The 24,705-nt window shown below is 30.8% G+C and overlaps 1 protein-coding gene across 17 annotated transcripts in view; it reads right to left on the bottom strand.

Annotated features, from left to right (window-relative positions):
• The window catches only part of LOC143239811 (transcription factor CP2-like), a 78,150-nt gene that overhangs the window by 6,831 nt on the left and 46,614 nt on the right, over nt 1-24,705 (bottom strand). For 14 of the 17 annotated variants that reach the window (XR_013021388.1, XM_076481339.1, XM_076481346.1 and 11 more), the window contains 5 exons: nt 24,409-24,554; nt 21,619-21,685; nt 18,209-18,308; nt 15,487-15,577; nt 973-1,022 (listed from right to left, as the gene is read on the bottom strand). Coding sequence is in view for 13 of the 17 variants with exons in the window: in XM_076481339.1 (XP_076337454.1) it covers nt 973-1,022; nt 15,487-15,577; nt 18,209-18,308; nt 21,619-21,685; nt 24,409-24,554 (454 nt within the window). In the remaining 4 variants the exon portion in view is untranslated. The remainder of the gene's footprint in view (nt 1-972; nt 1,023-15,486; nt 15,578-18,208; nt 18,309-21,618; nt 21,686-24,408; nt 24,555-24,705) is intronic. The other 3 variants (XR_013021389.1, XR_013021390.1, XR_013021391.1) reach the window with 2 other exon arrangements.

Below are 24,705 nucleotides of genomic sequence, written 5' to 3'. Positions count from 1 at the left end.
TACAAAATAAGTAGCAAAAGGGGTTTTGGAGTAGAAGTTGGCATATAAGAGGTACATTTCTTGTTTTTATTTATTGATATATATTTTATACAGTGTTAGGGTAGAGACAATAATTTACCTACATATAATTTCACTACAATGAGTGTCAGGGTAGAGACAATAATTTACCTACAGATAATTTCACTATGATGAGTGTCAGGGTACAGAAAATAAAACACAATGTATAAAGTTGTATTGATAAAAAAAATCTTTAGGAGCAATTACTACTAGAAAAAGTATTTTTAATCTTAACATGAAAATTACCTTGCACTTAAACTAAGTCAGTAAATTCACAGACAAATCTTTAGTAAAAATTCTTTATGGAAAGTTCTGAACCTTGGTGTGTGACATAATTGGAATGTTTACTAGAAGCTTAACAAACTTTGTGAAGTTACATTCAGGGTTATAGCAAACAACAGACCAACCAGTGATGCATTATTCAAAAATTGTTAAGTGTTTGTTTTGGACTTTTTGAATGAAGCTGCTGAAAAGGCAATCTAGAAAATGTTGATTTAACAACAGTTCCCACCACCAGTGACTGACCTATTACTATTTCACAGTTACTCTTATAACTCACCCAAAGTCCTGAAGTGCAGAGCATGTTTTTGTGTCAGTAGGACACTAACTTTGAATCTCCAGGTGTCTTTTATAGGTGAAAACTGACTTCAACAAGTGAACACTGAGACATCAACCTTGGCTCTACCAATGTATCTTAACTATTTAAATTTAATATTTTAAGAAGACTTTAAAGTGAAATATAGATTTTACACCAAATAACAAATGAACACAAAATTTCTAAAGCCTAAACCTCATTCAGAAAGATATTTGTTGAAATAGATTGTGTTTTGTTTCAATTTATGCTTGAGATTAATTATTTTAAAATACTTTCTTGATCTGAGGAACTCATGAAAAAAATCAAATATATTTGCTTACCTTTTTCTGATGAAGGACAAACATAAAGAGTTAAACAAGGTGGAATTCTCCTGGAACAGAAAGAAAGAACTGTAACTCTCTATCATTGAACAATAAAAACCTGAATAACCCTAATGCATGGTGTCCAATATGATTCTTTTATTAGTAGGTAAATGAAAGAATAGAATCTCACAGTTTACAAAAACACTATGTTTATTTTCATGTTTTCAAGTTAATATTTTTACAATACACAAAAGAAAAGTTGAGATATCTCTGTCATTAAATACTCACCAAAAAAATTAGAAATAACTTATCAAGTTTTACAGAAAACTGTACCATATTTGGGCTCTGACAACATATTCAGGTTTTGTAAGAAACACACAACTAGAAACTATACAAGACAGAATAGTGTAACAAGTTTTTTAACTTTAGTTGTGAGTTAAATTACATCTCATTAGCCAGTTGAATGAAAATATCAACCAATTCAGCCTTTAGGTGTGAAGGTGTTGTTGCTATCACCCTTTTATAAATACATCTTTCACACAGTGTGTCACTATAAAAACAATTCAGCCTTTAGGTGTGAAGGTTTTGTTGCTATCACCCTTTTATAAATACATCTTTCACACAGTGTGTCACTATAAAAACAATTCAGCCTTTAGGTGTGAAGGTTTTGTTGCTATCACCCTTTTATAAATACATCTTTCACACAGTGTGTCACTATAAAAACAATTCAGCCTTTAGGTGTGAAGGTTTTGTTGCTATCACCCTTTTATAAATAGATCTTTCACACACTGTGTCACTATAAATACAAATGTTTGAAAAGAGTAAAATTATACATAGCTAGACAACTTTACGCTCTTAATTATGAAACAATACCATGAGGTGAAGTTAAACAGTTAACAAGAGAATGAAACAAAACAGCTAACCAGAGATGAAACTAAACAGCTAATAAGAGATGAAGTTAAACAATTAACAAGAGAAGAAGCTAAACAGTTAACAAGAGATGAAGCTAAATAGTTAAAAAGAGGCAAAGTTAAACAGTTAAAAATAGAAAAAGTGAAACAATTAACCAGATGAAGTTAAACAGTTAACCAGAAATGAGGTTAAACAGTTTAAAAGATATAAAGTGAAACAGTTAACCAGAGATGAAATTTAACAGCTAATAAGAAATGAAGTTAAACAGTTAAGAAGAGGTGAAATTAAACAGCTACCCAGAGATGAAGTTAAACAGTTAAAAAGAGTGAAGTTAAAGAGTTAAGAAGAGGTGAAGGTAAACAGTTAACCATAGATAAAGTTAAATAGGTAACCAGAAATGAAGCCAAACAGTTAACAAGAGATGAAGTTAAACAGTTAAGAGGTGAAGTTAAAGTTAACCAGAGATGAAATTAAATAGTTAAAAAAGGTGAGGTTAAATAGTTAACCAGAGACAAAGTTAAACAGTTGAAAAGAGAAAAAGCTAAATAGTTAACCAGTTGAGAAGAGATAAAGCTAAACAGTTACCCAGAAATAAAGTTACAGTTAAAAAGAGGTGAGGATCAACAGCTAACTAGAGATAAGGTTAAACAGTTAACTAGAGATAAGGCTGAACAGTTAACTAGAGATAAGGCTAAACAGTTAACTAGAGATAAGGCTAAACAGTTAACTAGAGATAAGGCTAAACAGTTAACTAGAGATAAGGCTAAACAGTTAACTAGAGATAAGGCTAAACAGTTAACTAGAGATAAGGCTAAACAGTTAACTAGATATGAAGTTAAATAGTTAACTAGAATTAAGGCTGAACAGTTAACTAGAATTAAGGCTGAACAGTTAACTAGAATTAAGGCTAAACAGTTAACTAGAGATAAGGTTAACCGGTAACTAGAGATAAGGCTAAACAGTTAACTAGATATGAAGTTAAACAGTTAACTAGAGATAAGGCTAAACAGTTAACTAGATATGAAGTTAAACAGTTAACTAGAGATAAGGCTAAACAGTTAACTAGATATGAAGTTAAACAGTTAACTAGATATGAAGTTAAATAGTTAACTAGAGATAAGGCTAAACAGTTAACCAGAGATAAGGCTAAACAGTTAACTAGAGATAAGGTTAAACAGTTAACTAGAGATAAGGCTAAACAGTTAACTAGAGATAAGGCTAAACAGTTAACTAGATATGAAGTTAAATAGTTAACTAGAGATAAGGCTAAACAGTTAACTAGAGATAAGGTTAAACAGTTAACCAGAGATAAGGTTAAACAGTTAACTAGAGATAAGGTTAAACAGTTAAATAGAGATAAGGCTAAACAGTTAACTAGATATGAAGTTAAACAGTTAACTAGAGATAAGGCTAAACAGTTGACTAGAGATAAGGTTAAACAGTTAACTAGAGATAAGGCTAAACAGTTAACTAGATATGAAGTTAAACAGTAAACTAGAGATAAGGCTAAACAGTTAACTAGATATGAAGTTAAATAGTTAACTAGAGATAAGGCTAAGCAGTTAACTAGAGATAAGGTTAAACAGTTAACTAGAGATAAGGCTAAACAGTTAACCAGAGATAAGGCTAAACAGTTAACTAGAGATAAGGTTAAACAGTTAACTAGAGATAAGGCTAAACAGTTAACTAGATATGAAGTTAAACAGTTAACTAGAGATAAGGCTAAACAGTTAACTAGATATGAAGTTAAATAGTTAATTAGAGATAAAGCTAAACAGTTAACTAGAGATAAGGCTAAACAGTTAACCAGAGATAAGGCTAAACAGTTAACTAGAGATAAGGTTAAACAGTTAACTAGAGATAAGGCTAAACAGTTAACTAGATATGAAGTTAAACAGTTAACTAGAGATAAGGCTAAACAGTTAACTAGATATGAAGTTAAACAGTTAACTAGAGATAAGGCTAAACAGTTAACTAGAGATAAGGCTAAACAGTTAACTAGATATGAAGTTAAACAGTTAACTAGAGATAAGGCTAAACAGTTAACAAGATATGAAGTTAAACAGTTAACTAGAGATAAGGCTAAACAGTTAACAAGATATGAAGTTAAATAGTTAACTAGAGATAAGGCTAAACAGTTAACTAGAGATAAGGCTAAACAGTTAACTAGAGATAAGAGTTAACTTAAACAGTTAACTAGAGATAAGGTTAAACAGTTAACTAGAGATAAGGCTAAACAGTTAACCAGATGTGAAGTTAAACAGTTAACGAGAGATAAGGTTAAACAGTTAACTAGATATGAAGTTAAACAGTTAACTAGAGATAAGGTTAAACAGTTAACTAGAGATAAGGCTAAACAGTTAAGTAGAGATAAGGTTAAACAGTTAACTAGATATGAAGTTAAATAGTTAACTAGATATGAAGTTAAATAGTTAACTAGAGATAAGGTTAAACAGTTAACTAGATATGAAGTTAAATAGTTAACTAGAGATAAGGCTAAACAGTTAACTAGATATGAAGTTAAATAGTTAACTAGAGATAAGGCTAAACAGTTAACTAGATGTGAAGTTAAATAGTTAACTAGAGATAAGGCTAGATAGTTAACTAGATGTGAAGTTAAATAGTTAACTAGAGATCAGGCTAAACAGTTAACTAGATATGAAGTTAAATAGTTAACTAGAGATAAGGCTAAACAGTTAACTAGATATGAAGTTAAATAGTTAACTAGAGATAAGGCTAAACAGTTAACTAGATATGAAGTTAAATAGTTAACTAGAGATAAGGCTAAACAGTTAACTAGATATGAAGTTAAATAGTTAACTAGAGATAAGGCTAAACAGTTAACTAGATATGAAGTTAAATAGTTAACTAGAGATAAGGCTAAACAGTTAACTAGAGATAAGGCTAAACAGTTAACTAGAGATAAGGTTAAACAGTTAACTAGATATGAAGTTAAATAGTTAACTAGAGATAAGGCTAAACAGTTAACTAGATATGAAGTTAAATAGTTAACTAGAGATAAAGCTAAACAGTTAACTAGATATGAAGTTAAATAGTTAACTAGAGATAAGGCTAAACAGTTAACTAGAGATAAGGCTAAACAGTTAACTAGAGATAAGGCTAAACAGTTAACTAGAGATAAGGTTAAACAGTTAACTAGATATGAAGTTAAATAGTTAACTAGAGATAAGGTTAAACAGTTAACTAGATATGAAGTTAAATAGTTAACTAGAGATAAGGCTAAAGAGTTAACTAGAGATAAGGCTAAACAGTTAACTAGAGATAAGGCTAAACAGTTAACTAGATATGAAGTTAAACAGTTAACTAGAGATAAGGCTAAACAGTTAACTAGAGATAAGATTAGACAGTTAACTAGAGATAAGGTTAAACAGTTAACTAGAGATAAGGCTAAACAGTTAACCAGATGTGAAGTTAAACAGTTAACTAGAGATAAGGTTAAACAGTTAACTAGATATGAAGTTAAACAGTTAACTAGAGATAAGGTTAAACAGTTAACTAGAGATAAGGTTAAACAGTTAACTAGATATGAAGTTAAATAGTTAACTAGAGATAAGGCTAAACAGTTAACTAGATATGAAGTTAAATAGTTAACTAGAGATAAGGCTAAACAGTTAACTAGAGATAAGGCTAAACAGTTAAGTAGAGATAAGGTTAAACAGTTAACTAGATATGGAGTTAAATAGTTAACTAGATATGAAGTTAAATAGTTAACTAGAGATAAGGTTAAACAGTTAACTAGATATGAAGTTAAATAGTTAACTAGAGATAAGGCTAAACAGTTAACTAGATATGAAGTTAAATAGTTAACTAGAGATAAGGCTAAACAGTTAACTAGATATGAAGTTAAATAGTTAACTAGAGATAAGGCTAAACAGTTAACTAGATATGAAGTTAAATAGTTAACTAGAGATAAGGCTAAACAGTTAACTAGATATGAAGTTAAATAGTTAACTAGAGATAAGGCTAAACAGTTAACTAGATAATGAAGTTAAATAGTTAACTAGAGATAAGGCTAAACAGTTAACTAGATGTGAAGTTAAATAGTTAACTAGAGATAAGGCTAAACAGTTAACTAGATATGAACTTAAATAGTTAACTAGAGATAAGGCTAAACAGTTAACTAGATATGAAGTTAAACAGTTAACTAGAGATAAGGCTAAACAGTTAACTAGAGATAAGGCTAAACAGTTAACTAGAGATAAGGTTAAACAGTTAACTAGATATGAAGTTAAATAGTTAACTAGAGATAAGGTTAAACAGTTAACTAGATATGAAGTTAAATAGTTAACTAGAGATAAGGCTAAACAGTTAACTAGATATATAGTTAAATAGTTAACTAGAGATAAGGTTAAACAGTTAACTAGATATGAAGTTAAATAGTTAACTAGAGATAAGGCTAAACAGTTAACTAGTTATGAAGTTAAATAGTTAACTAGAGATAAGGCTAAACAGTTAACTAGATATGAAGTTAAATAGTTAACTAGAGATAAGGCTAGACAGTTAACTAGAGATAAGGCTAAACAGTTAACTAGAGATAAGGCTAGACAGTTAACTAGATATGAAGTTAAATAGTTAACTAGAGATAAGGCTAAACAGTTAACTAGATATATAGTTAAATAGTTAACTAGAGATAAGGTTAAACAGTTAACTAGATATGAAGTTAAATAGTTAACTAGAGATAAGGCTAAACAGTTAACTAGATATGAAGTTAAATAGTTAACTAGAGATAAGGCTAAACAGTTAACTAGATATGAAGTTAAATAGTTAACTAGAGATAAGGCTAAACAGTTAACTAGAGATAAGGCTAAACAGTTAACTAGAGATAAGGTTAAACAGTTAACTAGATATGAAGTTAAATAGTTAACTAGAGATAACAGTTAAACAGTTAACTAGATATGCTAAAAGTTAAATGAAGTTAACTAGAGAGAGATAAAGGCTAAACAGTTAACTAGATATGAAGTTAAATAGTTAACTAGAGATAAGGCTAAACAGTTAACTAGATATGAAGTTAAATAGTTAACTAGAGATAAGGCTAAACAGTTAACTAGAGATAAGGCTAAACAGTTAACTAGAGATAAGGCTAAACAGTTAACTAGAGATAAGGCTAAACAGTTAACTAGAGATAAGGCTAAACAGTTAACTAGAGATAAGGCTAAACAGTTAACTAGAGATAAGGCTAAACAGTTAACTAGATATGAAGTTAAATAGTTAACTAGAGATAAGGCTAAACAGTTAACTAGAATTAAGGCTAAACAGTTAACTAGAGATAAGGCTAAACAGTTAACTAGAGATAAGGTTAAACAGTTAACTAGAGATAAGGCTAAACAGTTAACTAGATATGAAGTTAAACAGTTAACTAGAGATAAGGCTAAACAGTTAACTAGATATGAAGTTAAACAGTTAACTAGAGATAAGGCTAAACAGTTAACTAGATATGAGAGTTAAACAGTTAACTAGATATGAAGTTAAACAGTTAACTAGAGATAAGGCTAAACAGTTAACCTAGAGATAAGGCTAAACAGTTAACTAGAGATAAGGTTAAACAGTTAACTAGAGATAAGGCTAAACAGTTAACTAGAGATAAGGCTAAACAGTTAACTAGATATGAAGTTAAATAGTTAACTAGAGATAAGGCTAAACAGTTAACTAGAGATAAGGTTAAACAGTTAACCAGAGATAAGGTTAAACAGTTAACTAGAGATAAGGTTAAACAGTTAACTAGAGATAAGGCTAAACAGTTAACTAGATATGAAGTTAAACAGTTAACTAGAGATAAGGCTAAACAGTTAACTAGAGATAAGGTTAAACAGTTAACTAGAGATAAGGCTAAACAGTTAACTAGATATGAAGTTAAACAGTTAACTAGAGATAAGGCTAAACAGTTAACTAGATATGAAGTTAAATAGTTAACTAGAGATAAGGCTAAACAGTTAACTAGAGATAAGGTTAAACAGTTAACTAGAGATAAGGCTAAACAGTTAACTAGAGATAAGGCTAAACAGTTAACTAGAGATAAGTTAAACAGTTAACTAGAGATAAGGCTAAACAGTTAACTAGATATGAAGTTAAACAGTTAACTAGAGATAAGGCTAAACAGTTAACTAGATATGAAGTTAAATAGTTAATTAGAGATAAAGCTAAACAGTTAACTAGAGATAAGGCTAAACAGTTAACTAGAGATAAGGCTAAACAGTTAACTAGAGATAAGGTTAAACAGTTAACTAGAGATAAGGCTAAACAGTTAACTAGATATGAAGTTAAACAGTTAACTAGAGATAAGGCTAAACAGTTAACTAGATATGAAGTTAAATAGTTAATTAGAGATAAGGCTAAACAGTTAACTAGAGATAAGGCTAAACAGTTAACTAGATATGAAGTTAAACAGTTAACTAGAGATAAGGCTAAACAGTTAACTAGATATGAAGTTAAACAGTTAACTAGAGATAAGGCTAAACAGTTAACAAGATATGAAGTTAAATAGTTAACTAGAGATAAGGCTAAACAGTTAACTAGAGATAAGGCTAAACAGTTAACTAGAGATAAGATTAGACAGTTAACTAGAGATAAGGTTAAACAGTTAACTAGAGATAAGGCTAAACAGTTAACTAGATGTGAAGTTAAACAGTTAACTAGAGATAAGGTTAAACAGTTAACTAGATATGAAGTTAAACAGTTAACTAGAGATAAGGTTAAACAGTTAACTAGAGATAAGGCTAAACAGTTAACTAGAGATAAGGTTAAACAGTTAACTAGATATGAAGTTAAACAGTTAAATAAGGTTAAACAGTTAACTAGATATAAAGTTAAACAGTTAACTAGAGATGAAGCTTAACAGTTAACTAGATATGAAGTTAAACAGTTAACTAGAGATAGTTAACTAGATATGAAGTTAAATAGTTAACTAGAGATAAGGCTAAACAGTTAACTAGATATGAAGTTAAATAGTTAACTAGAGATAAGGCTAAACAGTTAACTAGATGAAGTTAAATAGTTAACTAGAGATAAGGCTAAACAGTTAACTAGATGAAGTTAAATAGTTAACTAGAGATAAGGCTAAACAGTTAACTAGATATGAAGAGTTAACTAGAGATAAGGCTAAACAGTTAACTAGATATGAAGTTAAATAGTTAACTAGAGATAACTAAACAGTTAACTAGATATGAAGTTAAATAGTTAACTAGAGATAAGGCTAAACAGTTAACTAGATATGAAGTTAAATAGTTAACTAGAGATAAGGCTAAACAGTTAACTAGATATGAAGTTAAATAGTTAACTAGAGATAACTAAACAGAGATAAAAGTTAACTAGAGATAAGGCTAAACAGTTAACTAGAGATAAGGCTAAACAGTTAACTAGAGATAAGGTTAAACAGTTAACTAGATATGAAGTTAAATAGTTAACTAGAGATAAGGCTAAACAGTTAACTAGATATGAAGTTAAATAGTTAACTAGAGATAAGGCTAAACAGTTAACTAGATATGAAGTTAAATAGTTAACTAGAGATAATAAAAGTTAACTAGATATGAAGTTAACAGTTAACTAGAGATAAAGGAAGTTAAACAGTTAACTAGAGATAAGGCTAAACAGTTAACTAGAGATAAGGTTAAACAGTTAACTAGATATGAAGTTAAATAGTTAACTAGAGATAAGGTTAAACAGTTAACTAGATATGAAGTTAAATAGTTAACTAGAGATAAGGCTAAACAGTTAACTAGAGATAAGGCTAAACAGTTAACTAGAGATAAGGCTAAACAGTTAACTAGAGATAAAGTTAAACAGTTAACTAGAGATAAGGCTAAACAGTTAACTAGAGATAAGCTAAAAGTTTAAACAGTTAACTAGAGATAAGGTTAAACAGTTAACTAGAGATAAGGTTAAACAGTTAACTAGATATGAAGTTAAACAGTTAACTAGAGATAAGGTTAAAGGTTAAACAGTTAACTAGAGATAAAGTTAAACAGTTAACTAGAGATAAGGTTAAACAGTTAACTAGAGATAAGGTTAAACAGTTAACTAGATATGAAGTTAAACAGTTAACTAGAGATAAGGCTAAACAGTTAACTAGAGATAAGGTTAAACAGTTAACTAGAGATAAGCTAAACAGTTAACTAGAGATAAGGCTAAACAGTTAACTAGAGATAAGGTTAAACAGTTAACTAGAGATAAGTTAAACAGTTAACTAGATATGAAGTTAAATAGTTAACTAGAGATAAGGTTAAACAGTTAACTAGATATGAAGTTAAATAGTTAACTAGAGATAAGGCTAAACAGTTAACTAGATATGAGGCTAAACAGTTAACTAGAGATAAGGTTAAACAGTTAACTAGAGATAAGGCTAAACAGTTAACTAGAGATAAGGCTAAACAGTTAACTAGAGATAAGTTAAACAGTTAACTAGAGATAAGGCTAAACAGTTAACTAGATATGAAGTTAAACAGTTAACTAGAGATAAGATAAGGCTAAACAGTTAACTAGAGATAAGGCTAAACAGTTAACTAGAGATAAGGCTAAACAGTTAACTAGATATGAAGTTAAACAGTTAACTAGAGATAAGGCTAAACAGTTAACTAGAGATAAGGTTAAACAGTTTAAATAGTTAAGTTAGAGATAAGGCTAAACAGTTAACTAGATATGAAGTTAAACAGTTAACTAGAGATAAGGCTAAACAGTTAACTAGAGATAAGGTTAAACAGTTAACTAGAGATAAGGCTAAACAGTTAACTAGAGATAACTAGTTAACTAGATATGAAGTTAAATAGTTAACTAGAGATAAGGCTAAACAGTTAACTAGATATAAGTTAAATAGTTAACTAGAGATAAGGCTAAACAGTTAACTAGATATGAAGTTAAATAGTTAACTAAACAGTTAACTAGAGATAAGAGATAAGGCTAAACAGTTAACTAGATATAAGTTAAACAGTTAACTAGAGATAAGGTTAAACAGTTAACTAGATATGAAGTTAAATAGTTAACTAGTTAACTAGAGATAAGGCTAAACAGTTAACTAGATATGAAGTTAAACAGTTAACTAGAGATAAGGCTAAACAGTTAACTAGATATAAGTTAAACAGTTAACTAGAGATAAGGTTAAACAGTTAACTAGATATGAAGTTAAATAGTTAACTAGAGATAAGGCTAAACAGTTAACTAGATATGAAGTTAAATAGTTAACTAGAGATAAGGCTAAACAGTTAACTAGATATGAAGTTAAATAGTTAACTAGAGATTTAAACAGTTAACTAGATATGAAGTTAAATAGTTAACTAGAGATAAGGCTAAACAGTTAACTAGATATGAAGTTAAATAGTTAACTAGAGATAAGGCTAAACAGTTAACTAGATATGAAGTTAAATAGTTAACTAGAGATAAGGCTAAACAGTTAACTAGAGATAAAGTTAAACAGTTAACTAGAGATAAGGCTAAACAGTTAACTAGATATGAAGTTAAATAGTTAACTAGAGATAAGGCTAAACAGTTAACTAGATATGAAGTTAAATAGTTAACTAGAGATAAGGCTAAACAGTTAACTAGATATGAAGTTAAATAGTTAACTAGAGATAAGGCTAAACAGTTAACTAGATATGAAGTTAAATAGTTAACTAGAGATAAGGCTAAACAGTTAACTAGATATGAAGTTAAATAGTTAACTAGAGATAAGGCTAAACAGTTAACTAGAGATAGGCTAAACAGTTAACTAGAGATTAAACAGTTAACTAGAGATAAGAAGTTAAACAGTTAACTAGAGATAAAGTTAAACAGTTAACTAGATAGAGAGTTAACTAGAGCTAAACAGTTAACTAGATATGAAGTTAAATAGTTAACTAGAGATAAGGCTAAACAGTTAACTAGATATGAAGTTAAATAGTTAACTAGAGATAAGGCTAAACAGTTAACTAGAGATAAAGCTAAACAGTTAACTAGAGATAAGGTTAAACAGTTAACTAGAGATGAAGTTAAATAGTTAACTAGAGATAAGGTTAAACAGTTAACTAGATATGAAGTTAAATAGTTAACTAGAGATAAGGCTAAACAGTTAACTAGATATGAAGTTAAATAGTTAACTAGAGATAAAGCTAAACAGTTAACTAGATATGAAGTTAAATAGTTAACTAGAGATAATAAACAGTTAACTAGAGATAAGCTAAACAGTTAACTAGAGATAAGATTAAACAGTTAACTAGAGATAAGGCTAAACAGTTAACTAGATATGAAGTTAAATAGTTAACTAGTTAACTAGAGATAAGGTTAAACAGTTAACTAGATATGAAGTTAAATAGTTAACTAGAGATAAGGCTAAACAGTTAACTAGATATGAAGTTAAATAGTTAACTAGAGATAAGGCTAAACAGTTAACTAGATATGAAGTTAAATAGTTAACTAGAGATAAGGCTAAACAGTTAACTAGATATGAAGTTAAATAGTTAACTAGAGATAAGGCTAAACAGTTAACTAGATATGAAGTTAAATAGTTAACTAGAGATAAGGCTAAACAGTTAACTAGATATAAAGATTAAACAGTTAACTAGAGATAAGGCTAAACAGTTAACTAGAGATAAGTTAAACAGTTAAAGATAAGGCTAAACAGTTAACTAGTTATGAAGTTAAATAGTTAACTAGAGATAAGGCTAAACAGTTAACTAGATATGAAGTTAAATAGTTAACTAGAGATAAGGCTAAACAGTTAACTAGAGATAAGGCTAAACAGTTAACTAGAGATAAGGCTAAACAGTTAACTAGATATGAAGTTAAATAGTTAACTAGAGATAAGGCTAAACAGTTAACTAGATATGAAGTTAAATAGTTAACTAGAGATAAGGCTAAACAGTTAACTAGATATGAAGTTAAATAGTTAACTAGAGATAAGGCTAAACAGTTAACTAGATATGAAGTTAAATAGTTAACTAGAGATAAGGCTAAACAGTTAACTAGAGATAAGGCTAAACAGTTAACTAGAGATAAGGTTAAACAGTTAACTAGATATGAAGTTAAATAGTTAACTAGAGATAAGGCTAAACAGTTAACTAGATATGAAGTTAAATAGTTAACTAGAGATAAGGCTAAACAGTTAACTAGAGATAAGGCTAAACAGTTAACTAGAGATAAGGTTAAACAGTTAACTAGATATGAAGTTAAATAGTTAACTAGAGATAAGGTTAAACAGTTAACTAGATATGAAGTTAAATAGTTAACTAGAGATAAGGCTAAACAGTTAACTAGATATGAAGTTAAATAGTTAACTAGAGATAAGGCTAAACAGTTAACTAGATATGAAGTTAAATAGTTAACTAGATATGAAGTTAAACAGTTAACTAGAGATAAGGCTAAACAGTTAACTAGAGATAAGGCTAAACAGTTAACTAGATATGAAGTTAAATAGTTAACTAGAGATAAGGCTAAACAGTTAACTAGATATGAAGTTAAATAGTTAACTAGAGATAAGGCTAAACAGTTAACTAGATATGAAGTTAAATAGTTAACTAGAGATAAGGCTAAACAGTTAACTAGATATGAAGTTAAATAGTTAACTAGAGATAAGGCTAGACAGTTAACTAGAGATAAGGCTAAACAGTTAAATAGGTAGGAAGTTAAATATTTAACTAGAGATAAGGCTAGACAGTTAACTAGATATGAAGTTAAATAGTTAACTAGAGATAAGGCTAAACAGTTAACTAGATATGAAGTTAAATAGTTAACTAGAGATAAGGCTAAACAGTTAACTAGAGATGAAGTTAAATAGTTAACTAGAGATAAGGCTAAACAGTTAACTAGATATGAAGTTAAATAGTTAACTAGAGATAAGGCTAAACAGTTAACTAGATATGAAGTTAAATAGTTAACTAGAGATAAGACTAAACAGTTAACTAGATATGAAGTTAAATAGTTAACTAGAGATAAGGCTAAACAGTTAACTAGATATGAAGTTAAATAGTTAACTAGAGATAAGGCTAAACAGTTAACTAGAGATAAGGCTAAACAGTTAACTAGATATGAAGTTAAATAGTTTCGAGATGTAAAACAAAACAAAGTGAAATATACGAAATGGTTCACTTACCTAAGTAAATTTTATATTTAAATTTTTGTTTTATGAAAACCAATCTCAGTTTTGTTAGTTGTTTACTTAAAGAAACCAGAAAGCCTAACGTCCCTGTTTTATTAGTTATTTACTTAAGGAAACTTGAAAGTCTAACATCCCTGTTTTGTTAGTTGTTTACTTAAGGAAACCTGAAAGCCTAACGTCCCTGTTTTGTTAGTTGTTTACTTCAGGAAACCTGAAAGCCTAACATCCCTGTTTTGTTAGTTGTTTACTTCAGGAAACCTGAAAGTCTAATTGTTCTTTGTTTTGTTAGTTGTTTACTTAAGAAAACTTGAAAGCCTTACCATCCTCTGTTTTGTTAGTTGTTTACTTAAGGACACTTGAAAGCGTAATCATCCTCTGTTTTGTTAATTGTGTACTTAAGGAAACCTGAAAGCCTAATCATCCTTTGTTTTGTTAGTTGTTTACTTAAGGACACTTGAAAGCCTAATCATCCTTTGTTTTGTTAGTTGTTTACTTAAGGACACTTGAAAGCCTAATCATCCTCTGTTTTGTTAATTGTGTACTTAAGGAAACCTGAAAGCCTAATCATCCTCTGTTTTGTTAGTTGTTTACTTAAGAAAACCTGAAAGCCTTACCATCCTCTGTTTTGTTAGTTGTTTACTTAAGAAAACCTGAAAGCATAATCATCCTCTGTTTTGTTAGTTGTTTACTTAAGAAAACCTGAAAGCTTTACCATCCTCTGTTTTGTTAGTTGTTTACTTAAGGAAGCCTGAAAGTCTAATCATCCTCTGTTTTGTTAGTTGTTTACTTAAGAAAACCTGAAAGCCTTACCATCCTCTGTTTTGTTAGTTGTTTACTTAAGGAAATCTGAAAGCGTAATCATCCTCTGTTTTGTTAGTTGTTTACTTAAGAAAACCTGAAAGCCTAATCATCCTCTGTTTTGTTAGCTGTTTACTTAAGGAAACCTGAAAACCTAATCATCCTCTGGTTTATTAGTTGTTTACTTAAGGAAACCTGAAAGCCTAATCATCCTCTGTTTTGTTAGTTGTTTACTTAAGGAAACCTGAAGTGAATGTAATTTTAGTCTTGTTACCATGAAAATTCTCTATTATTGTAAAGTCAATCATAAAGGAACAACAATGAAGACTTTTGTTTGTAGTACACTAGATGTAATGTTATTTCAACATACTGCTTTGAACTATGAAATAAATTATAAAAAATTGATAAATGTAAAGAAATACATCATTAACTCTTACCCCGATCTTGCACTTCCATTTATATTCCTAAAAGTAGCAGTACTTTATCGAAATAACTTTTTAAAGATCATAATGTGTTTTGTCACATTGTATAAGAAAGACATATTGAAACAAAGTATTATCTTCTCTGTGCATAAAGTTCAATAACAGATGGAATGTACTGAAATGGACAAGAACTAACCCTAATTGTTATTATACTCAATGATGGGCCTTCTTTTATATTAAATAAAGGAAGATTTAATGCCTGATGTCTTACTGAGGTTTGCAGACATCAACATAAATTTTTATATTTACAGTCAATGATACCTGGATTGAAGAGTGGAGAAAAGTCGTATTCCATCAGCAAAGCCACAAATCTGAATAATATCATTTCTTGTCAACCTCAGGAGATCAGAGCCTAAGACATTAAACAGAGATAATGAAAGAAAACATCTCTCACTAAAGCAAGCTGTGAATGTGACAGCAATGGAAGAACTAGTTTGGGAAAGGGGTACTTTAATATAATTTCAAAAATCAGAAAAACAAAAATTCTTATCAGGAAAATTGAGAATAACATAATATTGTTATCTCATTGCTAACTTCACAATGCTGTTAGAAATTTATAAAACATTGTGTTGTATATTCTGGTTTTAGTTATCTAAGTAGATGGAACCACTGTAAGCTGCAGAACTAACAGCATAAAATTATACAGTTTGAAATAATATGAAGACTTAGTTATGTCATGAGCTATTATAATTATCTATCAAGCTCTACCTTAAGGTAATATATGGAGCAAAGAAGTAACTTGATTATGATTAACTTGTATGGTTATAATTTGTAGGGGTATAATTTATACTCAACATATCAAAGTGCAGCAACTTGTATTTGTGTACAAAGTGCAGCAACTTGTATTTGTGTATTTTTCAGACAGAATGAACAATTACTATTTCTACAAACTTTCTTTTGTTCACTACACAGAATTATTGTTTAGCAAATTACTTATTTCATATGTTTTGATGATATCTCATGAATTATGTCCTAACAATCAACAAATCTGATGTTATGTGACAAAGTTACATGTACTACCAGAAGAAAGTAACAGTTTTTCAATAAATACCAGAAAAAAAAGAAATCTACAAAATAATTAATGAAACTTCTGTAGCTGTTAAAATGATAACAAAATCCCTTCAGAACAAGAGTTGTTTGTCAGAAACAGTTACATCAGTGTCCACACAACTCTATTGTTCCCCATGATTCAACACTTGCACTTGTCAACAGAGATGATTGGTATCACAAGTAGAAACATGTGTGTTTCTAAAGTTGTTTTTGTCAATTTACAGACAGAAGATTATCAAAAAGGTTTCAAATAAATCCCTCTGTCTCTGACTTGCTAACTTCAGTTTGTATGTGGTAGGCTACACTCATTTATATGGCCGAAGTTACTTCTCAGTACACGTTAATAATAAATGAACTATTTTAATTAGCCATACAAATATAAGAACTTTCTCCAAAATATATCTAACACCAAAAAAAAAATAGATTTTAAACTATGCTATTAGTTTACTATAAGGACAATGAAAAGATACCAGATCTGTACCCTATAACAGGAAGAGATAAACTCTATGACTGAGATAAGTATACAATTACTTACCATAATAACTACTGAAAATCTCAACATACTAAGACAGTCTATATACAGTTACTTACCACAATAACTAGTGAAAGTATGAACATACTAAGACAGTCTATATACAGTTACTTACCACAATAACTAGTGAAAATCTGAACATACTAAGACAGTCTATATATAATTACTTCCAACAATAACTAGTGAAAGTCTCAACATACAAAGACAATCTATATACAATTACTTACCACAACAACTAGTGAAAGTATGAACATACAAAGACAGTCTATATACAGTTACTTACCACAATAACTAGTGAAAGTATGAACATACAAAGACAGTCTATATATAATTACTTACCACAATAACTAGTGAAAGTCTGAACATACAAAGACAGTCTATATATAATTACTTACCACAATAACTAGTGAAAGTCTGAACATACAAAGACAGTCTATATACAGTTACTTACCACAATAACTAGTGAAAGTCTGAACATACAAAGACAGTCTATATACAGTTACTTACCACAATAACTAGTGAAAGTCTGAACATACAAAGACAGTCTATATACAGTTACTTACCACAACAACTAGTGAAAGTCTGAACATACAAAGACAATCTATATACAGTTACTTACCACAATAACTAGTGAAAGTCTGAACATACAAAGACAGTCTATATACAGTTACTTACCACAATAACTAGTGAAAGCCTGAACATACAAAGACAGTCTATATACAGTTACTTACCACCACAACAACTAGTGAAAGTCTGAACATACAAAGACAGTCTATATACAGTTACTTACCACAACAACTAGTGAAAGTCTGAACATACAAAGACAGTCTATATACAGTTACTTACCACAATAACCAGTGAAAGTCTGAACATACAAAGACAGTCTATATATAGTTACTTACCACAATAACTAGTGAAAGTCTGAACATACAAAGACAGTCTATATACAGTTACTTACCACAATAACTAGTGAAAGTCTGAACATACAAAGATAGTCTATATACAGTTACTTACCACAATAACTAGTGAAAGTCTGAACATACAAAGACAGTCTATATACAGTTACTTACCACAATAACTAGTGAAAGTCTGAACATACAAAGACAGTCTATATACAGTTACTTACCACAACTAGTGAAAGTCTGAACATACAAAGAGTCTATATACAGTTACTTACCACAACAACTAGTGAAAGTCTGAACATACAAAGACAGTCTATATACAGTTACTTACCACAATAACTAGTGAAAGTCTGAACATACAAAGACAGTCTATATACAGTTACTTACCACAATAACTAGTGAAAGTCTGAACATACAAAGACAGTCTACATACAGTTACTTACCACAATAACTAGTGAAAGTCTGAACATACAAAGACAGTCTATATACAGTTACTTACCACAATAATTAGTGAAAGTCTCAATGTACTGAGACAGTCTATTCTGCTTGAGCCACTGACTAACTTCTGACACAGTAGCATCCAATGACAGGGGACATGACTATAATAAAATAAGAAAACCTTTAACCAGAGCTTATCCTGTCTAAAAAATACCACACTTAAAATCTGCCAGTTAATGTAGCTTTAGTCTTCTACGAGTTACTTTCTAATAATTCTATTTGCAATATATACAGTTCAGTGTTTCTTAAAACCTTTTTTATTTAAAGGCTAATAAATGCTTAATTTACACTTTGAATAGTATTTTAAAAATCATTATATATTTTTTTATGTTACTTTATAAGTATTTACTTTTAAAACAAAAGACAAGTTACTATGTTATAGTAATATTCTGAGGTATCAGGTACCAGATTATAGTAACATTCTGAAGGTGTCAGGTACCAGATTATAGTAACATTCTGAAGGTGTCAGGTAACAGATTATAGTAACATTCTGAAGGTGTCAGGTAACAGATTATAGTAACATTCTGAAGGTGTCAGGTAACAGATTATAGTAACATTCTGAAGGTGTCGGGTAACAGATTATAGTAACATCCTGAAGGTGTCAGGTAACAGATTATAGTGACATCCTGAAGATGTCAGGTAACAGATTATAGTGACATCCTGAAGATGTCAGGTAACAGATTATAGTGACATTCTGAAGGTGTCAGGTAACAGATTACAGTAACATTCTGTAGGTATCAGGTAACAGATTATAGTAACATTCTGAAGGTGTCAGGTAACAGATTATAGTAACATTCTGAAGGTGTCAGGTAACAGATTATAGTAACATTCTGAAGGTGTCAGGTAACAGATTATAGTAACATTCTGAAGGTGTCAGGTAACAGATTATAGTAACATTCTGAAGGTGTCAGGTAACAGATTACAGTAACATTCAAAGGTATCAGATAACAGATTATAGTAACATTCTGAAAGAATGAGGAAACAGATTACAGTAACATTCTGAAGGTATCTGGTAACAGATTACAGTAACATTTTGAGGTATCAGGTAGCATTTCCCCTTGATGGACTCAGCAGATAGCCCAATGTGGCTTTGCTGTAAATAAAAACACACATACACACACACACACACATCAGGTACCAGATTATAGTAACATTCTATGGTATCAGGTAACAGATTATAGCAACATTCTAAGGTAGGAGTAACATATCACTCATGTATCCAGTAATACAGAACTGATCTTTAGTCTTCCCTGTCTTGGCTGTGTTTTAATAGGCTAGTAACTGATCTTTAGTCTTTCCTGTCTTGGCTGTGTTTTAGTGGACTAGTAACTGATCTTTAGTCTTCCCTGTCTTGGCTGTGTTTTAGTGGACGAGTAACCGATTTTTAGTCTTCCTTGTCTTGGCTGTGTTTTAGTGGACTAGTAATGGATCTTTAGTCTTCCTTGTCTTGGCTGTGTTTTAGTGGACTAGTAATGGATCTTTAGTCTTCCCTGTCTTGGCTGTGTTTTAGTGGACTAGTAACTGATCTTTAGTCTTCCCTGTCTTGGCTGTGTTTTAGTGGACTAGTAACTGATCTTTAGTCTTTCCTGTCTTGGCAGTGTTTTAGTGGAAGAGTAACTGATCTTTAGTCTTCCCTGTCTTGGCTGTGTTTTAATGGACTAGCAACTGGCCTTTAGTCTTCCCTGTCTTGGCTGTGTTTTAGTGGATGAGTAACTGATCTTTAGTCTTCCCTGTCTTGGCTGTGTTTTAATGGACTAGTAACTGGTCTTTAGTCTTCCCTGTCTTGGCTGTGTCAACTAGTTTAATAATGATTGACATCAAGCCTACTAAACAACTCATGATCCATCTGACAAAAACAACTGATATCATTAGTTTATTCACTGTCTCTTTTGAAGAATACTTAACAAGTGTTTAGATTCTGTTAGATTTGTTGTGCCTGTTTTCTAATAGTACAACAAAAGGGATATAGGTTTGAAAAAAAGTTAAACAAATGAATATCTGTATGAAAGGAATTTCACCCCTGATTAAACACAATTCACTCTAGAAAGACAAGGAGATTTAGCAAATGGTTTGGAACAGTACAGACAGCACCAGTACTCAAGCATTTCTAATCACGTGACTTGAATGGTTAGGAATTCAACTGTTCTTCTCAGTGTGCTCTTGTGGGAAATATTTTTCACATCAAACCAAACTGTCAATTATTTGCAAGCCTAACTGTTATGATGACTAGGACAATGAATCAGTCAAATTTATGCCTTTTATTTGTTACAAATTTAATGGATTTGGTCTCAGAAAAATCTATAATCAAATGGTAAACCAGAACATGTCAGAAGTAAGTAGATCCTTCATATTCACTGGTTACTCTTTAACAACATAAGACTAAAGAATACAAGAATAGAGCTGCAGACAATGTTACAGAGAATACTTTGTTATATTTCATTGTTTTCTAGAGGGTACAATAAAAGTTCAGATGATGAGATTACTCAAGAACAAATATCCTAACTCCTACACTAAGGATTTTTAGGTTGTTTTTAAATATATTTACTTATACAATTAATGACTTAATATTAAATTTTCAGTATTAAAACTTGATTTATTATCTATGGTTTGATGTCCAGTTTGTTTTTATACTACCATAATTAAGTAGTTTAAATGTAACTCACTAAAACATTGTCACACAAGCAGTGTGATCTTCCCACATGCACCTATCTAAATGCAATCAGTCACACAGGCACAGTCACATTCTCTTCCAGTTTCCCAAATTTCATGCTTCTGCTGATTTTGATGATGAGATTCCCTTATCAACTCAAGTATGAAGTCAAAGTTATAACATAAAACTTTCGTAAATGCGTGAAAAGCAAAGTTAAAATGCCAAAGGAAGTGTTTGGTCAAACCTCTAAAGAAGGAACATGTGATAACTGACATTATTCTCAACACGCAATATAATATTAACCAGTACCAGTACCGTATTCTGAGTACCACTGATACTGGTACTAAACTGCAAATTTCAATTTATTTATTGTTCATCACAAAGCTAAATAATGAGCCATCTCTACTGGACAAACCATGGGTATCATTGTAAACTATCACATTTACAGCTGAGCCATTAGAAAGCTAAAATGTAGTGAGAAAATGCTATTTCTAATAACTTAAAACAACACCTGGGAAAGATTCAAGAATAACACAATTAGTTTAAGTGTAAAGGTTCAATATTAAATATTATTATAACCAAGGATGGTTGGCTAAGTCCTCTCTCTCTTACAAAGATGAGTCTTTCACTTACACTGGATATTACCAAAATAAATTAATACAAATTCACTTATTGTTTACTAATTCCAGAAACACACCACAATAGCAGCTTCATGTCACTTTCTTTCTGTGCTACCAGACTTTCTACCATTCAAGACTTACTGTGGTTTGAGGACACACTCTAGGCATGGAAATTACATCAGTTACTGGACTTGGTGGAGACTGATTCCTGAAAATGAAAGTAATAGTTTCAACTTTCTTAAACTATAACTTTTCAAAAGAATTCAGGAAGTAAATATATCAGATATGAAAATGATTTATTTATCAACAAATTGTCCTACTGTGAAGAAACAGTAGTCACAAAGTTATGTGACCGTACTTCACTCTTTGTCACACGGTTACTGTTATGTGACCGTACTTCACTCTTTCTCACATGTTTATTGTGTTATGTGACTGTACTTCACTCTTTGTCACATGGTTATTTGTTATGTGACTGTACTTCACTCTTTCTCACACGGTTATTGTGTTATGTGACCGTACTTCACTCTTTCTCACACGTTTATTGTGTTATGTGACCATACTTCACTCTTTCTCACACGTTTATTGTGTTATGTGACCGTACTTCACTCTGTCACAAGGTTATTGAGTTATGTGACCGTACTTCACTCTTTGTCTCATGATTATTGTGCTTTGTGACTGTGCTTCACTCTTTGTCTCATGATTATTGTGCTTTGTGATGGTGCTTCACTCTTTGTCACATGGTTATTGTGTTATGTGACTGTACTTCACTCTTTGTCTCATGATTATTGTGCTTTGTGACGGTGCTTCACTCTTTGTCACATGATTATTGTGCTTTGTGACTGTACTTCACTCTTTGTCTCATGATTATTGTGCTTTGTGATGGTGCTTCACTCTTTGTCACACGGTTATTGTGTTATGTGACTGTACTTCACTCTTTGTCACATGATTATTGTGCTTTGTGACGGTGCTTCACTCTTTGTCACATGATTATTGTGTTATGTGACTGTACTTCACTCTTTGTCTCATGATTATTGTGCTTTGTGATGGTGCTTCACTCTTTGTCACACGGTTATTGTGTTATGTGACCGTACTTCACTCTTTGTCACATGGTTATTGTGCTTTGTGACTGTGCTTCACTGTTTGTCACATGATTATTGTGCTTTGTGACTGTACTTCACTGTTTGTCACATGATTATTGTGTTATGTGACTGTACTTCAGTCTCCGTCACATAGAAAATAATTTTAACCCTTATGTTGGATAGTTAGAAACTAATTCTATCTCAACTACTCTAACTACATCTGAATGCCATACAAATATTGACACTGTACTTTCACCATACTATTACTTCATAATCAATAACACTATGTACCAATATTTTTATTTTTTTCTTGTTCCTGAACAGAAAGTGTTATTTCCCAATTGCTTATGTCTAAAGTAAATGGAAAAGACCTATTTTTCTCTTCAAACTTTGCTTTTGTAACCTGTGTAATGAAATTTTCAAATTTACCCATTTTCCAGAACATTTCAGGTAGATTCAGTGCTGAGCAGCTGACAGAAAATTTTCTCGAGCTTACATGAATTTTCTAGAATGTTGTAAAACGTGTCACATGGCTCATTTTTTGCACCTCAAAGAGGAATACAACAGCATCAAGACCTTGCTAGAAGCCTTGAAGTATGATGAGTATGGCTGGGAGGTTATCAAAGACATCAAAATGGTGGCATTGCTAATGGGTCTCCAAAAAGGCTTTACCAAGTTTCCCTGTTATCTTTGTTTTTGGGACAGCAGGGACACTGAAGCACACTACAACAGGAAGTATTGGCTACAATGGACCAAGTCCTCTGTGGGAAGGCACAATGTCAAGTGTGAGCCACTAGTAGACCTCCAGAAGGTGTTCTTCCCCCCATTGCACATAAAATTGGGTCTTATGAAACAATTTGTCACAGCTCTTGATGAGGAGTCTGCAGCCTTCAAGTACCTTCAAGACTTCTTCCCTGAGCTCTCTGAGGCAAAAGTCAAAGCTGATGTCTTTGTTGGACCACAAATAAAGAAGATTCTGGAGTGCACAGAATTCCCCAAGAAGCTCAGTAGGTAGGAAGAAAAAACTTGGGGAAACTTTGTCGCAGTGGTTTGGGGCTTCTTGGGCAATCACAAGGACGAAAATTATGTGGAACTGATTGAGGCTCTAATGAAGAACTACGGCAAAATGGGCTGCAGGATATCCTTGAAAGTCCATATCTTTTAGACTCATTTTGATAAATTCAACGAGAACATGGGATCATACTCAGAGGAGCAAGGTGAGCGCTTCTACCAAGATATACTGGACTTTGAACACTTCTACCAAGGGGCGTATAACGAAAACATGATGGGAAACTATATTTGGGGGCTGATACGTGAAAGTGATTTACATCACAGTCGCAAATCTCAAAACACTACCCACTTCTTAACATTTTTGTATAACTTTAGAATAAATACATGTAAATATCGACTCATATGTTATTTTATTCAGACCTGATGTAAATGAAAATGTGAAAATTTGTCCGTTTTTACATAGAAAATAGGTTAATTTCTAAATTTCATTATCCAGGTCACAAAAGCAAAGTTTGAAGGGAATAATGGCCATTTTCTGTACTTTTACAACATAAGCAATTAAGAAATAACACATACTATCCAGGAACAAAATTTGTGTTACATAGTGTTATTCATTAATTAACTGTTAATACATTTTAACTATAAATGTTACTCTTTTTTTGTTAATATGAAAACTGAAAAAAAAATTACATTTTAAGCATCAAATATTCCTGTAATAAAGCCCATCGTAAAGAAATCAGTATTATTTTATAACACGTTACTGTGTTCATATACAGAAATCAGGATTATTGTATATGTTGGTGTGTTTATATAGAGAAATATTTGTTCATTTCCAACTTACTGTTCAATGGGCTTGAATGCAATTGTTAGGTCTGGACTGGAAGTTTTTTGAGAGTTGTTAACAGAATTTGCAATTGAGAGACAAGCAGAAGACAGGTTAAATACATGAGTTGGTGGAGAGGATGAGCAGAGGGTTTCTGCAGAAGACTGAAAACAATATGGAAATTGAAAGAAGTTTTGAAATCTTTAAAAGACAACTGAATTTAATACGATACTTAAAAATATTCTTCTTATGTGTGTATTTCAAAACTAGACATAAACCAACTTTTTAAGATTGGTGACAATAATAAATGATTAT

Source organism: Tachypleus tridentatus, chromosome 13, assembly GCF_004210375.1.
Source record: "Tachypleus tridentatus isolate NWPU-2018 chromosome 13, ASM421037v1, whole genome shotgun sequence".
Taxonomy (NCBI): domain Eukaryota; kingdom Metazoa; phylum Arthropoda; class Merostomata; order Xiphosura; family Limulidae; genus Tachypleus; species Tachypleus tridentatus.
The sequence above is the reverse complement of the archived record's forward strand: the minus strand, read 5'-3'. Positions and strand labels throughout refer to the sequence as shown.